Source organism: Mustela lutreola, chromosome 5, assembly GCF_030435805.1.
Source record: "Mustela lutreola isolate mMusLut2 chromosome 5, mMusLut2.pri, whole genome shotgun sequence".
Lineage (NCBI taxonomy): Eukaryota > Metazoa > Chordata > Mammalia > Carnivora > Mustelidae > Mustela > Mustela lutreola.
The window spans coordinates 28,316,836-28,333,592 of record NC_081294.1 but is presented as its reverse complement, the minus strand read 5'-3'; the positions used below and the strand labels follow the sequence as shown (position 1 = coordinate 28,333,592).

Here is a 16,757-nt window from a genome sequence, read left to right as displayed (position 1 = left end):
CCTGAACTGTAATGAGAAGCATCAGGCAAACCCAATTTAGGATCCATTATACAAAATAAGCAGCTTATACTCTTTAAAATATCAATGACATGAAAGACAAAAAAGGGCTAAAAGTCAGTCCTCACTAAAGGAGATGAATAGAAGTGATAACTAATGGCACTGTGATCTGGATTTGTTCCTGAACCACCAGATTCATAGGACAACAGAGGATATTAATTGGACCATTGGAGGATATTAATCAGACCATTGAAAGGATTGAAATAAGATTTGTAGACAAAGCAATGTGATCACATCAATATTAAATGGTGTGTTCATAATGCAGATATATTTTTCACGGGGAAGATAGAATACCAGAACAGACGATAATTGTGAATGCACATGCATAGAATCACATAGTACAAGGGAAAACTAGAATAATATTGGGAGAGTTTTACAAATCTTCTAATGAATAAGTTCAGATGTTTATAAAAATAGAACTTCTTTGTCATGCCCATTCAGAACTATAGACCCACCTTTGGAGGTTCAATGCTTCTGGTCAAGACCTGGCCTTCCAGGGGGGCTTAACACTTAGGAGACACTGGCACTTGTTACCAATATTTAGTTATTTTCCAAAGAAACTCTGAGCAATTAACGTAGGTATTTTTTCTTTGGGAATCAGATTTTGGGACCTTGAGATTGGAGACTAGCAGAGATTTTAAGCAGGTACATGGGGAAAGGGGGTATGGGGATGGCAGCACGAAGTCAATAGAGCACTTAGGAGGTGGGAAAATTCAGAGAGTCCTTAAAATGGAGACAGGTAATGTCTCAGTCACCTGGTAATGGAACTATCTTGAAAGTGACTTCCTAAGGTCTCTATCATTCCTGGTTCAGAGTATCTTCTCTGTGGAGTGTGTGGTGGATCGAGAGGGTTAAGGAGACTCACGAACCCCTCCTTCCAATTGCCCCAGGTTAGGGAGGGTGAGGACACATTAACCAGTGGAGTGATTACTGAGAGGAGGAACAGCTGTGTAAGAATTAACAAACAGGAAGAGAGGCAAAATCCACTCCTCTCCTCTTCCCCAGCTCTTTGCAAACACATTTCCTTGGCTGCCAACACAGCACATGCTTCCAGAATCCACAGGTTACTGGGCAGTTCTCCTGGGACAGGGCTCTGGGCACAGGGTTGTGCTCTGAAGCTAGAACAGGAGTCAGCATGGCGGGGCAGTGGACACTCCTGCTTGCTGCCTTCCTTCTGCCTGGATTCCTGCTCTCAGAGGCTGCCAAAATTATGACTGTATCATCTTCCCTAGGTGAGGACTTGGCAGAAGAATTAGAGACAGCTGCTTCCTAGGCACCTCAGCTATGGCTCAGGCAGACAGCCCTGGGTCAGAGTGTCATTCCATATGGTTTTCCAAACAGGGCTTGGATCCCACACTAGGGAGAAGAGGGAGTGGGTCTGGAGAAAGAAAAAGCAGTTTCCTTTCCTCTCTCGCTCTCTCTCTCTCTCTCTCTCTTTTTTTTTTTTAATTTTATTTATTTATTTGACAGAGAGAGATTGAAAGACCTGCGGATCCCCTTACCCAAGAATTCAACACTGCCACAGGATGCAAACAGCAAGAGGTTCTTTATTGTTACGCAGGCGCCTGCGGGTGGTCAGCGCGCGCCTGCGGGTGGTCAGCAGCTCCTGCTAGCTGAGCACACCTGGCTGGGGTGGTGCAGGATTTTTATAGACAGGTACAAACAAGTCCCGGATGGGACGGGGCCGATTGGCTGACAATTTGAACATTTGAAAAAAGGCATACTTGGTGTTAGCGGATTGGCTTTGGAAGACCCCCTCGCGCGAAGAGAAAGGCGGGAAGGGGAAACAAAGAGGGGAAGTTTGACCTTATTACTCAGCAGAAAGACATCCTGCCTACCTGACTATGCAGCCCCCTGTCTACGTGACCTACGTGACCATGCAGCCCCCTTGCCTATGTGACCATGCCTCGGCTATTAGGAGAAGGTATCTTGTTCAAACAGGAGACAAGTGTCATGCCCTAAAAGCCAAGAGGTTACAGAAAGGCAAAAGAGCAGTTACATTGAATTCAACCCTGGGGGAAGGGTCTTTTCATTGCAAGGGGAGGAGGGGTACTCTTACACAACAAAAGAGCAGTTAATTAGTTAACGACGGTGGGGGGGGGTCTTTCATTCCCCCCTTTTTCTTGATCATGGATAGAATCTTATATCCATTTGTCCTTTTCTTGCACTAAGTGGGGTACAAGGCGCCAGCTTTTGCTTTCTCCTCAGCCAGCCTCCTGCTCCTTCATTTCCCCCTGAACAATCTTGACCCTGAAATCTTTAAGGGGGTTGAAGGTGGAAGGTCTCATCTTCTGTAACTTCTTCGTGCTGAATAGGGGCGCAAAGCTGTCCCTACCTACTGGGGTCAATATTGATCAGGGTAGGAATGTATAAGGGAGTTACGAAAGGTGGAGGCAGCTGAATCCAGCGCTGACAGTGAAGAGGCGTCCTCGCGCGCGATAAGGATCGTCTGTTGTGGTGTAGTCATTGTAGCAATGGAGTCTCGGCACCAAGTAGAGAAACAGTGAACAAAGCAACATATTAAGGTTAATAAGGCGATAAGAATAAGAAGCCCAAGTCAATGTTAATGTTTATTCTTAGGCTTTGGCAATTGCAAAGTGCTAGTGAGCACTATGGCACACCTAGCTTTTCTTATTCTTTCTATGAAAACTACTGTCATCAGAAAACCAACTGTCATTCATATTTTTAACAGGGGCATCTTAAATCTGGCCATATAGAGTAAGCAAGATCAATAACCATTTTTGCTCTATAGAGGAAGAAGTACAGTGGTCAGGTTCAGGCATACAGGTAACTAGGTTTAAAGTTTGACAAATTTTAAGTATTATTTCTGGCATATCTATAAGTATAGTCCAATATTTAATTAGTTGGCCTCCATCATCCATTGGTGGCCTTTGGCTTCTAAGACAAATCTGAACCTGATGTGACATCATTACAGTCAAGGACTGTCCCATAGTGAGCTTTGAGGCTCTTTTATTAGGGCTGTTCTATGCTTAGCTAAAGCATCTGTTTGCAATTGCACCTCAACAGAGGTGGCCTCTAGGATAAATATGACTAAGGGATGAAACCAATAAGAAGACCTTTGAGTGGTCCAGCCTTAACAATATCCTGATTACAGAGGATCATTGTCAAGTGGGAGAAAACTTGTCAAGAGATAAGGGGAGTTCCCCATGCATCATTCAATCCACTCATAAAGAAAGTGGGGTCATCCACGGTGCCTCCAAGTCCATAGTTAATCCTAGGAGTGTGACAGGTTGGCTTTTAGGCAATTTCATTATCCCAGCCACACACAAGGTGTTAGTTAAGTTATATAATTGTAGGGAATTAATCCCATTTTCCAGTTGTTTAATCATGTGCCGTGGGGTCTGCGAATATCCCCACAAAACAGTAAGATCGACTAAAGGAGCTATTGTACAACTTCTCTGAAGTTTACCTCAAATTGTTTAGCTTAGGTAAACATTTAAAGACAATCAAATCTAGAATTTAACATCCATAAAGGTGTGTTACTGATGAGGGAACAGGAGGCTGGCTGAGGATGGAGCAGGGGCTGGCACCTTGCACCCCCTCTCCACCCACTCCCCTTGGTAATATGTGTGACATTCCACAGGCACCCCTGACTGCCCTAAAAGAAGAACAAATAGTTAACTTGCAGAGATCATAGTCCTGCAAGGCAGGAGTCTCTCTTGGTTTATAAATGTCCTTGAGATTTACAACAAAGAAGTTACCTTATCAATAGCCCAATTTCCAAAGATACATAACTCAGTTTCTCAAGCCCTAACGTCACCCTCCCCTCCATAAAAAACTGAAGGAGACGGAGGTAGAAGGAAAAGTAAATAAAGTTAAATTTCTTTTAAGACCTAAATCTCACTAACAAGGACGTTTGATAGCAGGAATGTAACATTCCACCAGGAGACTCCCAATTGTCTTTATGTTAGTGCCTCATTAGAGGGAAAGTGGCCTTGGCTTGATAGTAACCAGGCCTTCCATATCCTGACAGTCTTCTTTATCCCAATAGCCCTTCTGAACAACCCTTTGTCCTCACCTACCCAACTCCTGTGTATATAACCAGCCACTCCTCACAACCCGGGGCAGCAGCATCTTCGTCTGCCCACGGGTCCTGTCCCCGTGCTTTAATAAACCACCATTTTGCACCAAAGATGTCTTAAGAATTCTTTCTTTAGTCTTCAGCTCCGAACCTCTCCCCACCGAACCTGACTTAGGTTCTGGGACTTCATCATTTTTGGTGAGCCAGCCAGGAGATTCATGAGTCTTTACATTTGGACTCTGAGCTTCGGTGCAAAATTGGTGAGTACTTTCTCTCCTTTTCCTTTACGCTCATTCCAGGGCTTTTCAAGGAGTATGGTCTTATTGGAACACTTGCATGTCAATTGCTCAGGCTGTAATCCTCTAGCCCGTGGCTACTCTACGGGGAGGAGAACGTCTGCCTTTTAGACCCAGAAACTTGATGGCCTCTCTTTGTTCCTGTTCTTATAGAAAGTTGTCTCTCTTGGGCACGGGACAGCCACCTAAGTCACCAGGACGGCTGCCAATCTCAAGACTCCCGTGTGAGGTTTCCTCCTGATTGATCTAATGTGATCCCCTCCACATCCTGGTCTAGCCACTTCTGGCCGCGAGACCTCCACTGGGAGCCGGCCGAAACCAGTACCCGATTGAATTAAAACGCAACCGGAGACCGTTTCCTAGGGAAGTTGGCTGTAAGGACCACATGTGCTGGAATGTCGCTTAGACCATGATGGATTTCAGTCTTTACTGTTTCTCGTCAGTGTCGTCTGCAAACTGCTTAAAGCTATGAAATTGGGTAATTTCCCCTTGCCAAACTTTTCTAGTATTTCCATGGGTTAAAATGGCAAAACACTATCCAGTCTTCAGGACAGACAATGAGCATGGCATGGCACAGCATTTTGGTCCATTCACCAGGCACCCATCAGCAGCCTAGGATGCAATGGGGAAGTGGAGGGACGCCGGCACCCCTCCAGGGCCTTTTATGGCAGGGATGTCTTCCCAGGGAAGGCAGGATGGTGATCAATAGTGATATCTTGAGGGACGCCTCTGGTCGCTTTTGACACACAGGAACCTCTGACATATCCTGCGTGGGACGCTACCCAGGAGTCAGGGGGGATTTGGTAATGGACCTTCTTTACTTTTCTGGAAGCATGGCCTCAGTAGGCTTCCTCAGTTCCCAAGGACTCTACCTTGGGGTGCCTTTTAACCCACTGGAAATAATTTGGATTGCAAAACTTAGGAAAGGACTGAGCTCCTGTAACACTGCATGGCCTCAGTGGGATCTATCAGTTAGATCTCCTCTGCAGGAAGCAGGGCAAATGGACCTAAGATACCTTCACCGCTCATACCTAGGCCTTCATTGCTCTGCACCAGGACCCCAAGTAAGGGGCTTTTGCGGAATGTGTTTGCCCAAATGAGTCAGCTAGTAAACTTTCTCCTGACATATTGGATGGTAATTACGTAAATAAGCCTTCTTCTAGTAAACCCAGGTTGCTGGGCCATCCCTAGCAAAGGGGACTCTGGCGTTATTCCTGTTTCTCCTAATAGATGTGGGGGCTTCTCCCTCACTCACTTCCCGTGTTAATGGCTATAACTGGAGCCAACTGGGGTTAGTCTAACTCGAGACAGAGACCATAAGGAATATTCCCAAGCAGCTGCCGAAACTCTCTTTGTTTCGGGGAAGTTTCCCTGTGTTCTCTGGCCGACTTGGACTGCTTAACCCCTCCCGCCTTGCTGGTGGGAAAGCATGGCGTCTGTTCCTCTGTTGGGGCTTAGGAGCTCCAAAACCGGGAATCCTTTCTCTGCCTCCTGGCAGCACTTTGTTTCTTCTGTTTCCCCCTTACGTGTTTCTGCACCAAGGTGCGTGCAGCCTGCATGACTAGCTTCTAGATCATGCACCACGGCTCCTTCTCTCTTCACTGTCAAGGAGCAAGAAGAACACCCCCACTCCAGATCTTCCCACGCATGTCTCAGGTAAACATTCAAAGTGGAATGGGTCCAGGTGAAAAGTAAATCAATGTTGAAACTAAGTTAAGTTTGTTGGTTTAATTAAGATAAGACCTGTCTTTGAAGTTACAGCAGTAAATATGAAACTTTTATTCTATCAAAGTTTACTAAAGGTCAAATAAGCTTATGTTACTTGTTAAAATTTGTTAGCGGAGAAATGACTGATGGTTAATTGTCTGTCTCAAAGTTCTAATGGCTAATTGCTGAAATAGCTTTCAAAGTCTTTGGTAACCTGAAAGTTTTAAAGTTTTGCTTGGATGACAAATGGAATTGAATTGTGGACATCTATATCTTAACCAGACAGGATAAAAAGCTAAGTCGTTAATTACTGGATGTAGGTTTGTGCTTTTGACTTCTTACTGCAAAGAAACTAAGAGTATTTAAATCTGCTGGTAAACTTGTTTGCCACTTAACTGATTCATAAATTTGCCACCTGAAGATTTCTGTTGTGTAACAGTTTACAATTCGTTAATAACTAAAGGTGTTTCTAAGAATACAAAGTTCTGCTTAGTGTAACTAAGACTGATGGAAATAAGGGAAACTCTGTAGGAAAGTAGATGATAAGTAAGAAAGATTTAAGGAATGGGAATACATTTTGTTGAAGGTAAGGGAAGGTAATTTTGTCCTAAATGAGATGGTTGTTTGGAAGGAAATGGCTTGGGACAAAACCTGAATGCAAAGGAAAGTTGTAGAAGGTTTGTGAACGGAAATCTTCACAAAAGAAATTTTAGATATGGTCAGGACAGACTAAAAAAAGAAAGAAAAACAGCCTCCAAGGTGATTTAGCACTCTCCTGGCCTGCCTCCACACAGATTATACTTCCAAGTATAAGGGCCATTTGGCCTTGAGAGATTAAGGAAGCAGCCCAACCTTGAGGGACTGCGAAAACACCCTGTTACCATCCTCCATTGCCTGTAACCATAGAAACTCACTCTAATCTGTAAAGAATGAGAGGGGAGACTGATCACCTCCCATTAGCCAGAGATGCCCAGAAGGGGAGGGTATCCAACCTGTTTGAATCTGAAGAGTGCCTGACTGTGTGAATGTGTCTGTATGGATCCACCACTTCGGCTACCAAGTCTGAGTGGGCTGCACCTTGAGTCTCGCGGGGTGTCATATGGCATAACGGTCATCTACTCCACGGAGTAGCCTGGTCCGGGGTTTATGCGGACAGGCCTTAGCTAAGACGCTCCTAAATTCCCGTGAGGGATGCAAACAGGACAGCAGGGGAAAGATCCCCCCCCTCCCTTGTCTGCGACATCATTCATGATAGGAGGGAAACCCAGAAAACTCCTATCTTAAGACTGCACACTTAGAAGTAAAATAAAAAAAGGGAAAGACACTGGTATAAAAAGCTGGTTTTCTTTCTGTTTAAAAGGGGCAAAGTTTTCTTAGCTAATTGATCTGTTAAAAAGTGTAAATGGTTTTCTCTTTGCCTGCCTGAAAAATTCAGTTCCTATGTTTTGTTTTATCAGGTGTTTAACATCCCTAATTATATTTAGGCATGTGTTTTTAAACTTTCTAAGGTTTTAGCAATTGTTGACAAGATTTAAACCAATGATAAACCTTGGGTTACATTTGGGAAAATGCTATAACTATTCTAGAGATTCTATGCACTTCCTAAAGTTTTAATGTTTTGAGAGATCATCACTTGATATTGTAATTATGGGAATGTTATATGTCACGGAAATTGTAACCTGATTTTCTTGCAGCTAAATTGTAAATTCCCATGTCTCTTTAGCTCTAACCATATCCATTCTGAGTTTTTGTCATTTATAATTGTTTTAATTCTCTTGTAAAATGAGTTTTATCTTCAAGGAGATTCCTATAAAGGACTTTCAGGACAAATACAGATATTTGATATACTTGAAAATCCTAAAACTGAAATGGGTAAGAATTTCCAAAACTGATTAAAGCCGCATTCACCAGATTTAGTAACATGGGACTAAATGAACTAAAAGATTATAATGTTGTGTCTCTTAATGTTTTGTCTTATTTTAAACATTGCCGGTTCTCTCTAATGTTTGCTCTTCCAGACTAGGGATACTTTTTCTTAAGTTATCTGTAACTTATAGAGATGTATAAGTGCTCATTTGTAAAAGTGCTCAAAGCATTCAAGCTTTTCTCTCTATATGAACCCTCTGAAACCAAAAGGTCTCAGTAAGCATTCTTCTATGGCAATCAGTCATTTGCATAAGTTCAATAAGAATCTGTTCTCCTTGTAACAGGACACCATTGGAAACTGGTTATTTTACCAAGGCTTTGACTGGAATGTCATATTTGAGAAAGATATGCATAAACTCAGCTATGACCAGACAGCTTTAAGAAACTAAGGTTGACTTTATGAAACCTGGAGCCATAAAGCCTCTTAGGACTGTAGGCCTGATACCTTGCTTACAGAGTTCCCAGCAGCCTCACCAGGTGAGTAAAGAATGTCACTCCTTGGTAGGTGCGGAGACTCAGAAGAGGAACTTGCACAAATCAACAGGTATTGCAGGCATGCCTGATGGCAAGTACAGAGCTTGGCTTCTGGCCCGGAGAGGCTACTAAAAGTTCAACCTAGAGATTCCTTATAAGAAGTTCCAGCAAAGCAGATTCTAAAAGATCTATATGATCACACTCAACTGTTCTTGCTGAGCTTTTGTAAATAATGGGCCAAGTTTGTAAAAACTGGATTTGTTTCACAAGTGAATTAGTCCTGATTTGGCTATCTCTGTAAATGAGGGTTATTTTAGAGAAAAAAATTGTTTTAGTAACACACCTTTATGGATGTTAAATTCTAGATTTGATTGTCTTTAAATGTTTACCTAAGCTAAACAATTTGAGGTAAACTTCAGAGAAGTTGTACAATAGCTTCTTTAGTTGATCTTACTGTTTTGTGGGGATATTCGCAGACCCCACGGCACATGATTAAACAACTGAAAAATGGGATTGATTCCTCTACAATTGTATAACTTAACTAACACCTTATGTGTGGCTGGGATAATGAAATTGCCTAAAAGCCAGCCTATTGCACTCCATAGGATTAACTATGGACTTGTGGAGACAATGGATGACCCCACTTTCTTTATGATTGGATTGGATGATGCATGGGGAACTCTCCTTATCTCTTAACAAGTTTTCTCCCACTTGACAATGATCCTCTGTAATCAGGATATTGTTAAGGTTGGACCACTCAGAGGTCATCTTATTGGTTTCATCCCTTAGTCATATTTATCCTAGAGGCCACCTCTGTTGAGGTGCAATTACAAACAGATGCTTTAGCTAAGCATAGAACAGCCCTCATAAAAGGAGCCTCAAAGCTCACTATGGGACAGTCCCTGACTGTAATGATGTCACATCAGGTCCAAATTTGTCTTAGTAGCCAAATTGTCAAAGCCTAAGAATTAACATTTATACTGACTCCAAATATGCCCAGGGAGCTATTTGGAAGGAAAGGGGATGCTATCAAGCCATAACACCCCAATCAAATATGGGCCTAAGTTACAAAACCCTCCTTATCGCTATACTAAGGATGGCCTTAGATGTCCTGACAACAGCCCAGGGTGGCACATGTGCAATTATCAAGACAGAATGTTGTGTGTACATCCCAGACTATCACAAAAGTATCAAAGGATACTTTTATATAAAGGATATGAATGCCCAGATTAAGGCTCTACAAGGTCTCTCTCTCTCTTTTAGTGATTAGTTAAGTTCCTAGCTTGAAGGAGGGCTATGGCCAAATCTCCTTTTCGGGCTTCTCATTCTTATCGCCTCATTAACCTTAATATGTTGCTCTGTTCAGTGTTTCTCTACTTGGCGCCGAGACTCCATTGCTGCAATGACTTTACCACGACAGATGATCCTTACCACGCGCAAAGACACTCCTTCACTGTCAGCGCTGGATTCAGCTGCCTCCGCCTTTCATAACTCCCCTATACATTCCTCCACTGATCAATGTTGACCTGAATAGGTAGGGACAGCTCTACGCCCCTATTCAGCAGGAAGAAGTTACAGAAGATGAGACCTTCCACCTTCAACCACCTTAAAGATTTAAGGGTCAAAATTGTTCAGGGGGGAATGATGAGGGAACAGGAGGCTGGCTGAGGATGGAGCAGGGGCTGGCACCTTGCACCCCCTCTCCACCCACTCCCCTTGGTAATATGTGTGACATTCCACAGGCACCCCTGACTGCCCTAAAAGAAGAACAAATAGTTAACTTGCAGAGATCATAGTCCTGCAAGGCAGGAGTCTCTCTTGGTTTATAAATGTCCTTGAGATTTACAACAAAGAAGTTACCTTATCAATAGCCCAATTTCCAAAGATACATAACTCAGTTTCTCAAGCCCTAACGTCACCCTCCCCTCCATAAAAAACTGAAGGAGACGGAGGTAGAAGGAAAAGTAAATAAAGTTAAATTTCTTTTAAGACCTAAATCTCACTAACAAGGACGTTTGATAGCAGGAATGTAACATTCCACCAGGAGACTCCCAATTGTCTTTATGTTAGTGCCTCATTAGAGGGAAAGTGGCCTTGGCTTGATAGTAACCAGGCCTTCCATATCCTGACAGTCTTCTTTATCCCAATAGCCCTTCTGAACAACCCTTTGTCCTCACCTACCCAACTCCTGTGTATATAACCAGCCACTCCTCACAACCCGGGGCAGCAGCATCTTCGTCTGCCCACGGGTCCTGTCCCCGTGCTTTAATAAACCACCATTTTGCACCAAAGATGTCTTAAGAATTCTTTCTTTAGTCTTCAGCTCCGAACCTCTCCCCACCGAACCTGACTTAGGTTCTGGGACTTCATCATTACTAAAACAATTTTTCTCTCTAAAATAACCCTCATTTACAGAGATAGCCAAATCAGGACTGATTCACTTGTGAAACAAATCCAGTTTTTACAAACTTGGCCCATTATTTACATAAGCTCAGCAAGAACAGTGAGTGTGATCATATAGATCTTTTAGAATCTGCTTTGCTGGAACTTCTTATAAGGAATCTCTAGGTTGAACTTTTAGTAGCCTCTCCGGGCCAGAAGCCAAGCCCTGTACTTGCCATCAGGCATGCCTGCAATACCTGTTGATTTGGGTGAATGCCTCTTCTGAGTCTCCGAACCTACTAAAGAGTGACATTCTTTACTCACCTGGTGAGGCTGCTGGGAACTCTGTAAGCAAGGTATCAGGCCAACAGTCCCAAGGGGCTTTATGGCTCCAGGTTTCATAAAGTCAACCTTAGTTCCTTTAAAGCTGTCTGGTCATATCTGAGTCTATGCATGTCTTTCTCAAATATGACATTCCAGCCAAAGCCTTGGTAAAATAACCCATGTTTCCAATGGTGTCCTGTTAAAGGAGAACAGATTCTTATTGAACTTATGCAAATGACTGATTGCCATGGAAGAATGCTTAACTGAGACCTTTTGGTTTCAGAGGGTTCAGATAGAGAGAAAAGTTGAATGCTTTGATTTGTTTGCAAATCAATACTTTTACATCTCTGTAAATTACAGATAACTAGGAGGAAGTATCCCTAGTCTGGAAGAGCAAACATTAAAGAGAACCAGCAATGTTTAAAGTAAGACAAAACATTAAGAGACACAACACTATAATCTTTTAGTTCATTTAGTCCCATGTTACTAATTCTGGTGAATGCGGCTTTAGTCCGTTTTGGAAATTCTTACCCATTTCAGTTTTAGGATTTTCAAGTATATCAAATATCTGTATTTGTCCTGTAAGTCCTTGATAGGAATCTCCTTGAAGATAAAACTCATTTTGCAAGAGAATTAAAACAATTATAAATGCCAAAAACTCAGAATGGATATGGTTAGAGCTAAAGAGACACGGGAGTTTACAATTTAGCTGCAAGGAAATCAGGTTATTTCTGTGATACATAACATTTCCATAATTACAGTATCAAGCGGTGATCTCTCAAAACATTAAAACTTTAGGAAGTGAGTAGAATCTCTAGAATAGTTATAGTATTTTCCCAAATGTAATCCAAGGTTTATCATTGGTTCAGTAGTACTTCATGAGCAACTTCACATACCAAGAAAAAGCCTGAGTTAAAGAGATTTACAATTTAAATCTTGTCAACATTTGCTAAACTCTTAGAAAGTGTTGAAGCATATGCCTAAATATAATTAGAGATGTTAAACACCTAATAAAACAAAACATAGAAACTGGGTTTTCTGGGCTGGCAAAGAGAAAACCATTTACATTTTCTTAACAGCAGATCAATTGATCTAAGAAAACATTGTCCTTTTGAACAGAGACAATTTCAGCCTTGTACCAATGTACCTTTAAAACCCATTCATTTCAATCTTAATCCATTCTTGATCATAGATAAAATTCCTTTTCTGAAGATCTCCCTTCACAAACCTTCTACAACTTTCCTTTGCATTCAGGTTTTGTCCCAAGCCATTTCCTTCCAAACAACCATCTCATTTAGGACAAAATTATCTTCCTTTACCTTCAACAAAATTTATTCCCATTCCTTAAATCTTTCTTACATATCTCCTACTTTCCTACATAGTTTCCCTTATTTCCATCAGTCTTAGTTACACTAAGCAGAACTTTGTATTCTTAGAAACACCTTTAGTTATTAACTAATTGTGAACTGTTACAACAGAATTCTTCAGGTGGCAATTTATCAATCAGTTAAGTGGCAAACAAGTTTACCAACAGATTTAAATACTCTTAGTTTCTTTGCAGTAAGAAGTCAAAAGCACAAACCTACATCCAGTAATTAACGACTTAGCTTTTTATCCTGTCTGGTTAAGATATAGATGTCCACAATTCAATTCCATTTGTCATCCAAGCGAAACTTTAAAACTTTCAGGTTACCAAAGACTTTGAAAGCTATTTTAGCAATTAGCCATTAGAACTTTGAGACAGACAATTAACCATCAGTTTAGTTATTCCTTTGCTAACAAATTTTAACAAGTAACACAAGCTTATCTGACCTTCAGTAAACTGATAGAATAAAAGTTTCACATTTACTGCTGTAACTTCAAAGACACGTCTTATCTTAATTAAACCAACAAACTCAACTTAGTTCCAACTCTGATTTATGTTCCACCTGGACCCACTCCACTTTGAATGTTTACCTGAGACATGCGTGGGAAGATCTGGAGTGGGGAGGTGTTAGGTCGAGGGGGTGTTGTTCTTGCTCCTTGACAGTGAAGAGAGAAGGAGCCGTGGTGCATGATCTAGAGGCCAGTCATGCAGGCTGCACACACGTTGGTACAGAAACACGTAAGGGGGAAACAGAAGAAACAAAGCGCCGCCAGGAGGCAGAGAAAGGATTCCCGGTTTTGGAGCTCCTAAGCCCCAACAGAGGAGCAGACGCCATGCTTTCCCACCAGCAAGGGGGGAGGGGTTAAGCAGTCCAAGTCAGGCCAGAGAACACAGGGAAACTTCCCCGAAACAAAGAGAGTTTCGGCAGCTGCTTGGGAATATTCCTTATGGTCTCTGTCTCGAGTTAGACCAACCCCAGTTGGCTCCAGTTAACCTTAATCAAGGGAAACACAAAGGGCGACGAGAAAAGCACACAAGACACAAGACAATTAACAAGCCGGCAAAGACAAACGCGCGCGATTTCGGTGCAACACCGAAAGTACAGATTCAGAGGGCCGCGAGGAACTGCAAGTTTCCTCTGAGGCCTACAGACAGACGTATCCCTCGGATACTTGTGGGGCCCCAAAAAACCGGGCCCCTCTGATCCCTGGGGCGTCCCCCAGGGTGGCAGGGGAGAAGTCCGAGTTCGTCAACTCCTTCTCAAGCTGCCCAGAATACAGAGCTACTACGCGTAGTAGTACAGTCCTATACAGGCGTATAGGCAGGACAGAGGACAAACAAGAACACGAGACAGGAGACAAGAACACAGTTATTAAAATTTAAATGCTGGCCAGCTTACCTCCCAGTGAGAGTCGGTTGGGTCCCTGGGCAGGAGTCCGATGATCTCGGTGGGACCTCCAAATGAAAGACCTGCGGATCCCCTTACCCAAGAATTCAACACTGCCACAGGATGCAAACAGCAAGAGGTTCTTTATTGTTACGCAAGGGCCTGCGGGTGGTCAGCAGCTCCTGCTAGCTAAGCACACCAGGCTGGGGTGGTGCAGGATTTTTATAGACAGGTACAAACAAGTCCCGGATGGGACGGGGCCGATTGGCTGACAATTTGAACATTTGAAAAAAGGCATACTTGGTGTTAGCGGATTGGCTTTGGAAGACCCCCTCGCGCGAAGAGAAAGGCGGGAAGGGGAAACAAAGAGGGGAAGTTTGACCTTATTACTCAGCAGAAAGACATCCTGCCTACCTGACTATGCAGCCCCCTGTCTACGTGACCTACGTGACCATGCAGCCCCCTTGCTTATGTGACCATGCCTCGGCTATTAGGAGAAGGTATCTTGTTCAAACAGGAGACAAGTGTCATGCCCTAAAAGCCAAGAGGTTACAGAAAGGCAAAAGAGCAGTTACATTGAATTCAACCCTGGGGGAAGGGTCTTTTCATTGCAAGGGGAGGAGGGGTACTCTTACACAACAAAAGAGCAGTTAATTAGTTAACGACGGTGAGGGGGGGGTCTTTCATTATCACAAGCAGACAGAGAGAGAGGGGGAAGCAGGCTCCCTGCTGAGCACAGAGTCCCGATGCAGGGCTCGATCCCAGGACCCTGGGATCATGACCCAATCTGAAGGCAGAGGATTAATCCACCAAGCCACCCAGGTGCCCCTCCTTTCCTCTCTTTTTATCTGCTCTGGAGGTGATTCCCATTGTGCATAACTGGGGCCAGAATTTAGTTCCAGTGATGACCTGGAGACCTTGAGTCACCTACTCTAGGGAAGGTAGGCACTTTGAGAGGTACACCCTAGAAGTCTGGGGGTGTGCAGTAGATGCCAGTAGAAAGTGGAAGGTGAGGTAAGTATCAGGCTCTTGGAGGCCAAGGATGGGGGCTTTTGGGGGCAACAGTATAGAATGGGAATGTGTCATTAATAAGACACCTGGAGAACTGACAGGGCAGAGGAGGGGGCCCCAGGATAATCAAGATCTTGGGATCCCCTCTCTGTTTTCACCCTTGGTGGTGGAAGGTTTTGAAAGACAGTGAAGCAGTTAGTTCTATGTGAGCTCAGGTTTATTTCCTTTATTTTTTTGCCTCCAAAGGCAACAGAAGGGGAATAAGAACATTTATCAGGATAAGGAGGCATCATAGGATAGAATTTCCTCAAGACTCTTTTGGATCCATTGTGAAAGGATAGGGGGCTCTGATGATCACTTTTAGGTCCCTGTGAATCTGGGATCTTAGACTTTAAGAAACCATTGAGTTCATCTAACTGGGCATCACTCTTTTTATTTCCTGAGAGGCACTCTGAGGGTCAGGGGAATGAGGGGCCTTTTGCAAGAGCACATCAGACCTTCATGATAGACACACTTGGACTTTACACACTGTTTCTTACCTTCAACCTGTCTTCTTCCCCAAACTCTATACAGTAAGGATTCCTAAAAGTCAGTATTTTAAAAACCTTGATTTTTATTTTAAATCAATTTTTTAATAATAGTGGCAAAAAACAAAAACTAGAAGAAAACAAACTTCCTTACTCTTCAAAGCACGTCTCCTCCAGACTCTGAGAGGGAGTAGGTGTGGTTTGGAGACACTGGAAGCCTCACCTCTAGCCCAGAATGCACTGGGCTCACCAAGACCTCAGGAATGGCTGCCTCTGTAGATGGCTTGTCCCGTGTGTCCTTTCTTTCCAAGGGCTAAATGTGAAGGCAGAGCAGGCAGTCTGAGAGAGTAGGGGTTTTTGTTTTCTATAATCCTTGTTACCTCAGGCAGGACAAGCACAGATATAAAAGACTAGAGTGATTTCCACAGATACACACCTTTCCGATAGTCCTACATCCCTCTCTGCTGACCCAATAATCATGAAATCTTCATCTTGCTAACAATCCCACTTCTTAGTGTGGGCAAATTCTATTCCTTTATTACTGATATGGCATTCTCTGTCTCTGAGACCCATAGACTAAAATAAAAGAGGTCCCGTGATCACTCATGGTTCTAGAAAATCATTGATAGAACTTGTACCTCCCAGAAGATCAAAGTTCTCATTCCTTAGAATCTCAGGAGTCTTAGGATGGGTGACACCCCAGTCTGTCACATACAGGATCCTGTAGTTCCACCCAAGGGTTCATAGTTATCCTGAATGCCTTAATTAGATGTTCAGCAATTTTCAGGCCTGAAACATCCTGCCAAGTATATTTGAATCTCCCAGGATTTTGATTCTAAAGGGTGGGTCTACGTCCTTCTGCTTCAAATCCTATTTCTTGGACTGTTATTTAAGTTCCCATGGGTCTGTTCCCACTCTAACATGAATTTCCAGACAGAAGTATTCTATAAAGAGCTCTGACTGATTGTCCACTACGCACCCTTCCCAATCCCACACAGCACTGTTTCTAATTTCCAGTACAGTTATTTCTTTAGGGCATGGTGTCTCCTAAGGTCTGGCTAATATCAGTATGTACCTCAGATCAGGAATTCCTTAAGGCCCAAGAAGAGAAGCTCATCACACTGACATGAAGACTATGAGTCACAAAAGGAAGTGTCTGATGGAGGATTGCCCCAGGTCAAGATTTGGACAGACCAGACAGAGATATCTTTGTTGGAGCATATCCAGAGTGAGATGGGGGTACTGAAGTAATTTATTT

The 16,757-nt window shown here is 43.0% G+C and overlaps 1 protein-coding gene across 1 annotated transcript in view; it reads left to right on the top strand.

The window, feature by feature from the left end:
• The first annotated feature begins 1,192 nt into the window (after positions 1 to 1,192).
• LOC131831106 (UDP-glucuronosyltransferase 3A2-like) overlaps positions 1,193 to 16,757 on the top strand; it is a 41,259-nt gene continuing 25,694 nt past the window's right edge. The window contains exon 1 of the mRNA XM_059173337.1: positions 1,193 to 1,289. Coding sequence (XP_059029320.1) covers positions 1,193 to 1,289 — 97 coding nt within the window. The remainder of the gene's footprint in view (positions 1,290 to 16,757) is intronic.